Consider the following 13,454-nt stretch of genomic DNA (forward strand, 5'->3'; position numbering starts at 1 on the left):
GGATAAGGTAAGAAAAGACTTATATCTTACAACTTTGGTGGACATGTTCTAAAGAAAACATTCTCTCCACATTTCCCAGACTTGCAATTAAAACAAAAAGCAAAGCCAATAACATAAAAATAAACCAATAAGGGTTTTTTTATATTTATCCTAGCACTGGAATGGAACTTAAAGTGTCACTCCACTTTGGCTGGGGAAAAAAACCAATAATTTCCTACAAGGAAATGTAATTTCAGAGTTCTGTCTGCTGCCCTCTGCATTAGAGCATGGGTTCTCCTCACTTCCAGCATAGGAGGGCCTTTCCTGCTGTAGTCACATGACCAGTGTCAGCTAATAGCCAGTGACATCAGCAGGAGTAATGCACACCAGGGTGTAAGCACTTAAAATTGGTACTGCCTATCCATAACATCTTTCTTTTTCATTTTGGTCAGGCTGGATGTCTACCAGGGTCCCACTTACTATACAGCCGATCTATTCTGAAAATCAAAACTCATTTTGTGAGACTGAAATCGTCCCTTCCATGCCCTTGCTTCAACTTATTACTTTTCCCAAAACCACAAGACTGCTAGTTTTATTGGGGTACTTATTCCAGCCATGCAATGAACAGAGACTTATCTCTCTCCATTTCTATCTATTAAAGAGGAACTAAACTCTCTCACTCAATAATAACGATTTCTAATCCTAATGCTGATAGCATTATTAATTAGATAGGTAGGTATATTAAATTTACTTTTTTTTTTTTTTTTTTTTTTTTTTTTTTTTTAGACAATTCTCAATTGCTTCCTGGTTTCTGGCCTATGCCAAAATGATGGCATACATCCCAGTAGTCTTCAAGAGGGTCTTTGTTACCTAAGCATACCCTCCTGTCTACATGCCTGAGCTAAAGGTAGGTGGATTCCAGGAAGTGGTACATGAATCATCTGCCCTTACTCAAGATGGCCAATGCAAGAAATGCTAGGGTTGGTTTTCAAAGTGATTTATCAAGGAAAAAAAAGCAGAGAGACATGGATGGATGAGTTTTCTTAGCATATTAAAAATTAATTAAATAGCAATTTCAGCTTGTGGTGCTTAGATACAGTAAAGTTTCACTTTAATAAACTTACCTGGGGAATTACATCTCAATTATAGGTAGGAGATGAACATGTTAGTTTAAAAACTCTCTTTAATATCTTAAGTGAAATCTAATTAATAGAGCTTTTCAATACTGAACTGATATATTTGTGTAACATATGACCACTAGAAACCCGTCATTAACTTTATCCCTGTTCAAGAGGCCAATAAATTGATGAAGAAAACAAGCAAATGGAGATTTAAGCACCCTTAGCTTTATATATTTTCTTTATTCTTAGATTTAGATACTTATTGCAATTAACATATAAGGTGTTTAAATTATTATATGTAGTCAAGTACTGCACAATGTGTTTGCATTTTGTAATGTTCTTTTAGATCGAATTTGCATGTTTGCCCTGCTTATTTTGCCTGCTTCAATGTATACAAAATTTTTTAAAAACCTAATAAAAATGTGTAAAACGAAAGTGAAAAAGAAAGAAGGAAGCAGAAAGGGAAAGAGAAAAAGAACAAAAGAAATTATTGGATGAAAAAAAAGATAGATTAAAAAAAAAAAAAAAAAGAAGAAGAGGGAATGACAAAAGGAAAGAGTTGTCTTTGACTAGAATTCTTCTTTATAGCACTCACCTGGCAGTTTTCTTTGATTTGCACTATTAACGAGGTCTAATTGGTTTCTATGATTCTCTGTGAACAAAAACTACTAATTGCCTATATATTTTCTAGACTACAAGTGAACTCTGAACTAGATGCAGACACTTGGTACTAAAATACGTAACATTTCCAACTGCTCAGGACACTACAAGGTACCTCGGCTCTCTTCAGATGAAATTCACGGTCCTCTTGGAAGTGCTGGGAGGAAGGGGGGGGGGGGGTAAAAAAAAAAATAAACTGCGAACACATACATACAACATTGTATAAAAAAACATTAAGACTGAAGTTTAGGTGTGGCAATTTTTACATGTAATTGCTGTAGTAGGTGCGGCAACTATAGTGATCTCTACGAGCTTCTGGGTCCCATGACGAGCAGTTTCCCTGCTGCATAGTGAAAACAGGTAGGGGGGCCATTCAAAGAATATTTTTTTTTCAATGAATGCAAAGCGTTCTCTGATTGGACAAGGTGGAGACACGGGCTGTGATGTCGCAGTAACAATGCCAAGCAAGCATCCTCATATGTACAGTAAGCAGCAGGGCAGCAGCCTGGAGACTAGCAGCAATCACTGCAGTGGTGCTGCCTACTACAGTAATTTCCAGCTTCCACAAGACTCCCACATACACACTTACATTGTTTCAAGTTGAAGATATATAAAATTGCCATGCTAAAACTTCAGCTTTAATAAGAACAAACCAGATGTACCTTCCATGCATAAACAAAGCAGACAGTCATTCTGTACGCAGTTTCCATATCCATACAACACAGCTCTTATAAGGAACTAGAGAATTCCCATTTTTCTGCTTCAGTATAAAATGTTTGATTGCATTGTGTACAAAAGACTGGTGCATTTACGGCAGCTTGTGCTATATTGTACAGTTAAAGAAGATAATACGGATTAATACAGACCTATACTGCGTGTTACCATAATATACATTTATATCTGAAAGTCATCTATGCTTTCCCAACAGTGACAGTTACCTCTCGCTTTGATTTCTGTGAGGACTTCTCTAAGACATCATCGCTTGACAGGTCTGAGTCTTCAGAGAAGCTTAGGTGCCGCCGAAGTGGCAGTTCTAAAAATACAGGATACAAAGCAATCAGTTTAAGGGGCAAAAGAAAATAACTGGCAAGCTACGATCTAATGCTAACGGAAAACGGAAAAATCAGCCCCATGAACTAAAACTGTGTCTTGAATGGATCTACAATTTGGGATACTGCAAAACAGACCAAAGAGATAGTTGCTCTCTAGGAAAAGTGTACTTGAACGTATTTAGCGACACCTTAGTGATTCAAGCTGAATGTACAGTATTTCAGGTCTGTAGTTATAGGGGCAATGTCGTTTTTTTTTCTAAAATTTATCTGTAACATACACTGTGTAGCCTCTGCAAATGATTCAGCTCAGGTGTTTCCAGTGAATGGTTCTGTTAATGGTACTGTCTGATTACTGCCTTGTGTTGAACAGAGAGGGGCAATGGTGTATTTCGGTTTTGTGCTACCCTAGGCAGGTAAGCCTTTCCAGAAGAGTGGAGGATGCCATAGCCACAAATGTGACCAACTCCATCTTAACGTCCATGGTTTTGGAATGGGATATCCAACAAGGTCATATGGGTGTGATGGTCAGGTGCTCTTTTTGCTATACGTATAGCAGCATGAATATGTAAAGAAACAAGAGTATGAAAGATGGACATGACTTTGGGATCACATGCTATAAAACAGGAATATGCAGCAAGGACAGGATGACTGTTTACAGGGGCACAGTCATGCTGTAACAGAAAAGGGTCTTTTTCAAACTGTTGCCCTAGGTTTAGACAACTGTCTAAAATGGCTTTGTATGCTGTAGCATTTACAGTATCCTTTACTGGAAACTCCTGAGTTCGGTCATATAGTGTATGGAGTTGGTAAAAGGACACCTGCAAACACCTGGGAATTGGGGAATGATCGCAAAAAAACATTTATTTTTTGAAATGTCAAGAACTACATTTTCCATGAATCTCTAAGGCCCCTTTCACACTAGTGCGCAATTGCCATGCTTTTCCAGAGTGTAAACAGCACATGAAAACTATTCTCCATTAAATCCTATGTAACTCTTCACACTGCAGGTGCACTGCGATTTGAAAAGTCCTGCATGCTGCATCTTTGGTGCAGTTTTTCAAAAGCGCACCAAAAAGACAATTTCCATTGTAAGTCAATGGGAATTCATCAAAAATGCATCAAAAGTGTATCAGTATGAAAGGACCCTAAATGAGAAAATCTGTACATTTGCAAACAGCAGTGAATCTAAATTTGTTGCTTGCACCTGGTTTAAAGACAGCAGTAATTGTAGTCCTGTGTTTTGTACCTGCTCCACGAACCATATTGGGCACTTTGACCTTCCCTGAGTCCACAGTGGTGCTGCTGGACGGCGTGCTTGGGGAAGACTTGTCATCCGCCGTTTTCTTCTTCTTCTCCTTCTTGTACCCAGAGAAGACAGATTTCCACAGTGATTTGGGTTTAGTACCTTCATCTGTTTTATCAGACGAGCGATTTGCCTCCCCCTTTGGTTTTTTCTCCTTCTTTCTTGGGGAGAACAGAGAAGGCCTCTTTTTGGGTTTCCCACCAGATCCCTCTGAAGATGTGATGGAGCCATCACCAGGTGGTGGAGACAAAAAGACTTCCGCAGAGTTTTCTAGTCTCAGAGTGGATGCCTCAGGATGAGTCCCTGTTCGGCTCGACTCTGTTGGAAGATCTGTAGTAAGTTTGGTGGAAGATGAGCCCTGGGCTCTGGAAGTCCTCATAGATGGAACAGTTTCCATCTGCTTCATTTTCATTAGCTGTTGCGCCATGGCATCCCTTAAAGCCTGATTTTTTACAGACTTCTCTCGTGCTCTCATCCTCTCCTCAGCCAGTTCTTTAACTTCAGGAGTTACATGTGGAAGGCCTCTCTTTCTATGGTGCCCTCTTTCCAAGGAAGTTGGCAATTCTCCATTCTCCTTGGTAAGTACCAGCCTTTGGGGCTTTCTCTGGCTGGTTGGTGGAGTGTAGAACCTCTCTTGGAGGCTAGAGTTCTCAGTCCTCTCATCATATGTATCTTCAACATCATCTGCAAAAGGGATTTCATCCACGCTCTCTACGAACGACTTTCGAATTTCTTCTAACCTTGGAGTGGGTTTGGGGACCTCTGGAACTTTAACTTGTGCTTGGGGGAGTGTTTGGGTAGCTTCTGGTCCATTCTGCCAAGAAGCCAGACTATGGCGAAGAGTAGCAGGCTCTTCTCCTTGGGGTGGAGGAGGAGGAGGGCTCGAAGGAGGAGTAAGCATAGCAGAGTCCGATGTATTAAAGCTCTCACTGGCCACTGTCCGGGTATTAGAATGGCTACCGTTCAAACCTAGGCCAGAACTAGTTGAAAGGTCCTTTTTTTCACCTTCTGAGCTCTTAAGCTCTTTCTCAGATGGTGATATTGGAGTAAGTGGTGAGAGAAGCTCAATATCCAATCTGTTTAGATTCACCTTCTTGGGCACCTGTTGAGGTCTCAGTGATGGAGATTTCAGCTCCTTGGGAGTGGACTTGGGTGGTTGTGTTTGTGGAGAAGATGGGTCAATGGCTGGAAAACTAATTTCCGGGGTTTGACTCCGGTCAACAGGTGTTAACCCAAGGCTACGACGAATCTCAGCGCTCTTCATCCAGAACTCTTCTATTAAATCGATGCGTTTCATTGCCTCCTCTGAATTGGGGCTGGTCAGGTCTTGACCAGTGTAAGGCAGTTTGGCCAGAGGAGTAGAAGTGATCACTGGGGAGGGCTGCAGGCATACAGGGGATGTGGTTGAGGTGGGAATGGCTGGCTCTGTCGAAGGAAGAGGTTGGGAACAGATTGGCGTGGTTGGTGTCCTCAGTGGGCGTCCAAGAGTTGGGAGTGGAGAAGATTTCACAGGAGAAGTAGGGATAACTGGTTCATTTGTTGCAACCGGTTGGGAACACACAGGGGGGACAGGGGTCTGAGGTTTCTGTTCTGAAGGAGAGGCCACGTTGCTTCCTGTCTGTGGCAAGAAAGGTTCAGTGAAGAAACGTACTCCTGGAGAGGTCAGGTTCTGCAGAGGAGACCTCATGGGGGCCTAAGGGCAAAAAAAAAACAAATTACCCTGAAAATGTATTCATCAAAAGGATAAAACTATTCACATCTAACATCCAGTCTGTGTTGTGGAAGAAAACAAAACCTATTATTGTGAGAAAGAAAAAAAGCAAAGGTGTATGTGCATTAAACCATGTCTTTAAAACGGATGACATAACATTTCCAGCTAAAAGCCTCTCACCCACCTTCCCAACATCCTCTTTAGGGCTCCTGATGGGAGACAAAATTGATGTCTGCGGGGTCACTGCAACTGGACTGGGAGGTCTTTTATCTCCTGAAACAAAAAGATGCTAATTGTAAATTTCTCAGGTGTGAAATGTGTCAAGCTAACTTCTTTTCTTGCAAACTTAGTATTCAATCCTCCTATCGGCAGCACTATAGCCACTGGTTATCAATCTACAGTGCTGTGCCCCTCAATGAACAATAAAGTATTTAATTGCCCATTATGAAAAGCCCCCCAAATCTTCTTTAGATGGTAGATTTTCAGTATTTTCTTGAGTCCTAGCATACTTAAGGTTACTGTGATCAAGAGAAGCTCTACCCTGATGAGCCTGTGTCACTGCTTCCAATTCCAGATCCTCATCCAATTTAAGTTTCAGTCTTTCTGCCTGCTGCAGACGTTCCTCTGCTTCTGCATCTGATGGGATGTCATCATCTAATAGATCAAACAAGAAATTTGGTTAGGCACACTTTGTGCTCTTTCTTATAAAGTTACTGCACGGAAAGTGACATATCAGTTTCTTCAGTTATTCAGTAACACTGCTTGACTGACCCATATAACAGTTGGAAACCATTTTGCATGCAAGGAGCCTATCTCCTCAGCATTTTTTTTCCCACTCAGTGATACACCAAAGTCCAGACTCTGTTGGTCTGCAATCTGGTGATCTGGGAACCCATTTTTTTAACATATAAGAGATATTTCTGAACACACCCACTGCTGGCACCTTGGTATCGCCCACTTACAAAAATTCTCATGAATCAAAAGGGTCGTCAAAGTAAGAAACCAGATTCAAAACTGCCTTAGAAGACTGAATCCAAGCAGTGATACAGCAAAGAAAAATGTAGAACGTTACAATGCTAACATTCATGAAGTTGATCCACCCACTCTACATTATCTGTCATCTACAGATAACTCAATCAACAGTTCACTGGGTGTTTTTACCTGTTGCCAGACATTGACACAAAGATAAAATGGAATAGGATTTTTTTTTTAATTCAGCAGGTAAAAACAGAAATCAGGCAGACACTGTGTACGTAAAAACTTTACATGAAAAGGTCGATATGCAAAACACAGAAAAGAGAAGAGTACTCTAAATCTATCTTATTAATTTCTCTTACTGCATCATCTTCTGCCCAGTCACCAAGCACAGAGGCCTACATACCGTCACCAAGATCAGCAGATGTGTCCCCGTCACCTCCCGCTTCAGCCTCGGCAAGACCCGACCCAAGAACCTCTGCCTCTGCATCTTCATCCTCGCATAGCGCTGAGGGAGGAGACAGGGAGACGGATGGAAAGAACACCCAGGAAGAAAGCAAGAAACATGTGAAATGAAAGAGATAGGAGGACAAAGAAGAGTACATGAGAGGAAGACTTAGGGTGGCACAGTGGAGAACTCACACCCACCCTTATGCAGCCTACTTTGTTCAGGGTTAGTTAAGTACCAGTTGTAAATTGTGCTAAAAAGCATTAGTCAGCATGTAAGCAACACCAACTCTCTGCCACAAGGGGGCGCTACTAAGGAGGCGAACTCTAAGCACTGTTTGCATCTAAATTGACTGCATAACCTTAATTTAACTTCAGGAAATGAACTGCAAAGTCCATCACAAAAATGGCCAAATGGATCAAGGCAAACTGCTCCCAAAACACTAACATTTTAAGAGAAAATTAATGATAAGGTTGCCTTGGAGATGAAAACGGTGGAAATTGGCTAAACATTGCTGTGTGTGGCTACCATAACAATCATATAGCTGTACCTGTCAGATAAATTTCTTTCCAAGTACAGCATGCTCACCAATATGTCAGCTTAACACTTCCACGTATTTATTACCTCTCAGAGATCACAGTACTCCCCCTGACAATGCCTTCATCTGCTTTTCTATCCAGGATGGAGCCATGTTTGTTCAGCCATCATCCAGGGTATCCATTTAAGCACTGGACTGAGATGTCAATCCTGGTGACTGTGCAGTTCTTGGTTGAGTGAACATATGTTTGACACAGATCTGACTCCTGCTGCAGAATGTCACACTGTGACTTGCTAAAAACAAGATACATGTTTGGGTGAATTGTGCTGTGTAACAGGTCTGGATCCATGGGGAATTTTAGCCTGGTACAGCAATCATACTCAATGTTATAATGCAATTCCTGTGTCACTGTGTTGTTCTGTTATGGTGCTGTAACTGAAGTGCTGTCTAAAAACAAATGGTGCAGCTCCCCTTACTTGCAGAGAAGAGGTGCAACTATTCACAACCCTCATTGGTTATGCCCCTCAGGAAGGCAACAAACAAGTGTAAAACAACACAAAGCAACAGTAAGAGAAAGAAGCTAGTTATGTCTTTTGCAAATGGCTCAGCTGTTACCATTCCTGTTTACAGAACAGTGACAAGAATTTTTACTATATTTTATTATTACCATTACTATATTATATATAGTATTGTACATAAACACAGCAACACCTTCATCTCCAACACATTGCATGTGCTCATTTCAAAGAGAAGCAAGGAGAGCCAGGCCTAGTAAACTACACATTGACAGTATAATGCAAGCCATACATTTCGATCCATCAATGGCTGACTTAAGAGACTGAACTGGCTAAATTAATCCTCGCTATCCAGACAAGGGGATGGTATATTTGTTTTTTAACAAGAGCATGTATAGTTCTGGGCTGGAATTATGTCAAAGTAAGGCACTGGGAAAACGGTCTGTGAGCTCTAACCTATCCCTGAAAACCTTACCCTAGCACTTCATCCTTCCCTACCCGAACCCTAAAGCTGGCCATACATGGATTGAAATTTGGCGGATTCAGCAGTGAACAGACAAATTTCGACTCTTGTGTGGCCACTGATCAACTACCAGTCAACTACAGTTCAACCACCCTGTTGGTATTATCTCGCACTATCAGCACTGCATACTATAGACTGCAGAGCTGATAAGTGTATTCTGACAGTGTGGGAGTCTCCCCACTGTAATAATACAATGACACGGTGGGGAGGATTCTCACATCTACATCAAGTGTGTGGATGGGGTAATCAGTTCAGTTTTTTTTAAAAAACGGACCCGTGTATGGCCAGCCTTACACGTAATTGTCCCTCTACTGAATCTGTAACACTTAAACTTTTCCACTGCCTGAACACTGACACTTGAACATTAATACCTAACTCTCCTTCTACCTGAGCCTGAACTCTTCCCTTACCAAAACCTTAACACTGAAACCCCCAATACCTCAACTCCTTAAAATCTGCTGAAACAAAAATTGTACATGTCCTCTTTTAATGCTACCAGAGAAATAAGGCAAGTGTGTAAAGACAGAGTGTGTGCGCCACACAAACCGCAGCCAGCGCAAAGCGTGCATGCACAGCGCAGCTTCGGCCTACAGCTGCAAGCACAGAGCTCTTCAGTGGGGTCGTGGTGACCCCATCTACCTCCAGACACGGACTCCAGCCACACTCTAACAGGGTCATGGCGATGGGATGGGAGCTTGAGCACTGTGAGGAACAATGAAGAGTCAACCAAAATAGAAAAAAAACAAAAAACAAAAAAACTGCAAATTGGATTAGAGTAAAACGTTTTTTTTTTCCTGCTCTGGCACTTGGATGGAGCTGTTGAACACTGTTTATTTTTTACTTTAACTTAATACATCAGTAACAGAAATGTTTTACATCATAATACATCAGTGACAGAATGTTTTCAGTTGTTAATGATAAGATACAATAGTAAAGTGTACTTGTTATATAGACACTGTGGATTGGATTGTATGCATTGATGGGACTACTCTGTATAGGTTCAGCCAAGAAAAATTGGAATTTTGACTTACCTGTAAATTCCAGGGCTTGGAGTACAGTACAGCACATAGGATCCGCAAACATAGAGCATGGTTTATATGCTGCTACCACTCCATGGGACTCCAGTTTTGTGGCAAGCAAGAAGGAGAAACAGAGGGGAGGGACTTGTGTCCTATACTGTACTAACAGATTTTGAATTTACAGGTAAGTCAAAATTTCTATTATCTTAATAATACAGTACAGGTCACAGGATCTGTAGGCAGACTAAGGCAGTTGTGTGCAAATGTTTGAAAAAAAAACTACTTGACCAAGTAGTGTGATGAGCACCGATTGAGTGCTTGTCAGGAAAGGGGAGTGTCAGGCTCACTTAATGCTCAGCAAAAGCACATTTGCTTAGTGAGTAAATGAGGCGAAGACCCCAATGAGAAGAAAAAAACAAACAGAAAAAAAAAAAGCTTTTTTCCTTCAGGTTACCCTCGCATGCGGAAACATTTGACTGCTCGGTACAAGCGCATGCTGAGCAGCCAGTCAAGTACCACTGTCCGCTCCGTTAAAGGATAAGTTCACATTAAAAAAAAAAAAAAGCACTTTTCTTGCAGGTAGAAAAAAAACAAAAAAAACAAAAAAAAAACTGTGCATTTATTTTATTTTATAGGAGCCTGTAAAGCATTGCACCAGTGATCAGCAGATCACTAGTGCCATGCAGGACTCTGAACTGAACTAGAAACTGTAAACCCTGAGGTAATAAGCAGTTGGATTTAATATAAAAGTGTTGGTGGAAGTAGTGAGAAAAAAATAAAAAGTATTGGTGTAAAAACACTATCCAGGAAACTGAAGTCTCACAGAGCAGGTTGGGGTTATATGAGGATGCACAAAGAGGGCTTTCCCAGAAAAGCTTTTGCCAGTGTACAATCACAAGAAGGTAGCAGCATAAAACCCCTGGTCTATGACTACAGATCTTGTACTGCATGGTTAAGACAATATAGTGCTTTTTTTTACATATGACAGGTACACTTTAAATATTTTAAACAACCAACTTTTAACATACGAAAGAATCTTTTTTTTTAGCAAATTTACAAAAAGGTGTCATAACAGCAGCGATGACCTGTTAGGTTCTATTTTAGTAAAAGCTTTTGAAGCATCCCCTAAATTACACAAAAAAGTTCTAACATGCCTAAACAGGGTTGAAGAGATACACCACATGCAACAATATTTAAAGCTGAACTTTAGGCAGATCTAAAAACACAAAATAATGCTGCTCTGCATCCAATAATACATCATTAAATTTCTTTTTTTACTGCAAGCAATATAAATACTGAGTTTGACTTGGTCCCTTGCAGCCCTTGTACAGCAGAGTTCAGGCTGGGAAAGGAGAAGCAGCTTAAGAAGTCAAATCGGTTCATGTACTGATAAGTACCATGCTGATATTAGAAAAGAGCAGAGTGGCAGAGATGAGCTCAGTCTGCTACTTCTCCTTAACTGTCCAGACACAGGCTGAGGGAGGGACAAGACCTGTAAATGTTACTGAACTGCAACAAAGAAAAATCCATTTTCCTGCCCTACCAGACAGGGTTGTGCTAGGTAGCAGAGTTGTGTAAATCTGAGAACTGGATACACAGAAACTCAAATCATTTGGCAGGTATGACAATGCCAATATATGTATTTCATCTGTGTATTTAATTTACCTGGAGTTCAAATTAAAATCCCTTTTTGGCACGGTGGAAACCTGTGCAGGCCTTAGAGAGCAAAATGGGTAATATCTCCTACAAAGCGACTATTGATTATTGTCAGTGGAGTTGTGTTTTAAACACAGATACGTAGGCTAAAGTAGCAACAGTAATTGGAAAATAATCAGTGGTAGTGTTTTCACTTTAATCTCGACAGCCGCTGCTGATTTTGCAACATGAAACTGGGCAACTTTTGTAACATTGTAACTATATAAATGTTCTAAAACTGCCCATTCTAAATCCGGTTATCCAGTGGGGCGGAAGGTGGGGTTACCTTTGGATGGAGATGAAACGCCCACTTCTTCCCCTTCCTGCTCTTCGTTAACTTTGTGTACATGTGTCCAGTGAACATCGGCCTTAATCTCCATAGGGTCCACTGGGAACAGCGCCTGCTGCAGTTTGAGGTTCCCCGCTGGAGGGAGGCAGAGGAGGGACAGGAAGACATGGAGGAGAACGGAAACAGGGCAGAAACAGGACAGTTACAGCTGCTTAGAGGCAGGAGGGAGAAAACTACAGCATGATATATAACCACATAAAGGGGTAGAAGCGAAGCCTAAAGTTAATCAGATTAGCAAGTAAGCAGCCCTGGAAAATTTCTTCAATATCTCTGAAGAGCTGTTGCAGAACTACAACCATGTGCGGTTATGCAGAAGCTGCAGGGAAGAGCAGAGGATCAAGTAAGTATATTTCCTTTTATTGCTCCCTTAGACCAAAACGAGCAATTAACCCAGTGAAAGCACATCCCTAATGCAAGGGAAATTTTTTTTTTTTTTTTAATTTTCCCATAGTTGGGCTGTAATCACTTAAAGAATTCTACCTACTTGGAATTTGGTAACTAAATTCACTTTCACTTAGATCTGTTGATCTTTGCTGACAGTCCTCTTTCTATTCTTCATGTCCTTGGACTCCATTCTGTTTGCAATCTCGACCGCTGTGAAATATAGGTGTCTTTGCTCACCCACCCCAGCCCCCTTTCCTCTTAGAAACAATATAAACATTGGGGGAGCAGCTAAGTCACTAGGCAGAGTTCCACCTTAAAGTGCAGAACTTTATTTTGAATAGAGTAAGGGAGGGTTATAACCTCCGTCAGCTTTTTTTTTTTGTCTTGGGTGTCTCATTAGGGAGATTTTTCTTCACTTCCTGTCCCATAGTCACAACTGTAATTATTCCCTTCAAAGTTCACCAGAACTAGTATCCCTGTTGGAAGATTTCCCCTGCTCTGATGACAACCCCATATGTGGGATTTTCTTTCACTTTCACTCTCAGTGATAATTGTAATCAGGATAAACAGAGAGGGTGAATCTCCCTGACAGAGGCACAGACAGCAATAAAAATCTGACATTGTTTCCAATTCCTCTCCAATCTATCAAAAACAAAAAAAGTTTTTGCCTTTAGTTATACTTTATCAAATGAGCATTAAGGCAGATTACTTGAATTTACCTATCATACCCCACCATAAAAGGAATTCAGTCTAAGTAGAGTTAATCTTTAAATAAAGTTCTCACTGATCTCATGATTAGTAGGATTAAAATATTTGCAGCAGATATTTGCAGCACTCACAGCAGAAAACAAAATCATGCCTTATTATTGGTTATTAAGAGGGTACATAGAGAGGAAGGTTATCTGACCACAAGGTGCAAACTGACCAATACCCTGTCTCATACTGAACCAGCCAACCACGTAATAGGCTTGTAACATCTGACTGCCTGACTTCTGTGAAAACGTTGTGCACCTTGTCATCAGAGTATTGTTCTGCAAATTTCCTGTAGCTGATCTGATGCAAGATAAAAAAAAAAAAAAAAGGTGCAATACAGACAAGTCCTGGTTTTCGAGGCACATTCACAACGACTACACAAGCAGAACATACAGCACTGGAGTGGACCTATACTGAGCCATAAACATG

At 40.8% G+C, this 13,454-nt stretch overlaps 1 protein-coding gene across 14 annotated transcripts in view; it reads right to left on the reverse strand.

Moving 5' to 3' along the window:
- The window catches only part of MICAL3 (microtubule associated monooxygenase, calponin and LIM domain containing 3), a 236,282-nt gene that overhangs the window by 53,188 nt on the left and 169,640 nt on the right, over positions 1–13,454 (reverse strand). For 13 of the 14 annotated variants that reach the window (XM_089671866.1, XM_089671864.1, XM_089671865.1 and 10 more), the window contains 7 exons: positions 11,826–11,963; positions 9,465–9,527; positions 7,208–7,309; positions 6,367–6,480; positions 6,011–6,099; positions 4,059–5,808; positions 2,699–2,793 (listed from right to left, as the gene is read on the reverse strand). In XM_089671866.1, the coding sequence (XP_089527992.1) occupies positions 2,699–2,793; positions 4,059–5,808; positions 6,011–6,099; positions 6,367–6,480; positions 7,208–7,309; positions 9,465–9,527; positions 11,826–11,963 (2,351 nt within the window). The remainder of the gene's footprint in view (positions 1–2,698; positions 2,794–4,058; positions 5,809–6,010; positions 6,100–6,366; positions 6,481–7,207; positions 7,310–9,464; positions 9,528–11,825; positions 11,964–13,454) is intronic. The other variant, XM_089671862.1, reaches the window with a different exon arrangement.

This window comes from Staurois parvus, unplaced genomic scaffold, assembly GCF_062004578.1.
Source record: "Staurois parvus isolate SC_StPar_1 unplaced genomic scaffold, SC_StPar_1.0 ptg000114l, whole genome shotgun sequence".
Classification (NCBI taxonomy): domain Eukaryota; kingdom Metazoa; phylum Chordata; class Amphibia; order Anura; family Ranidae; genus Staurois; species Staurois parvus.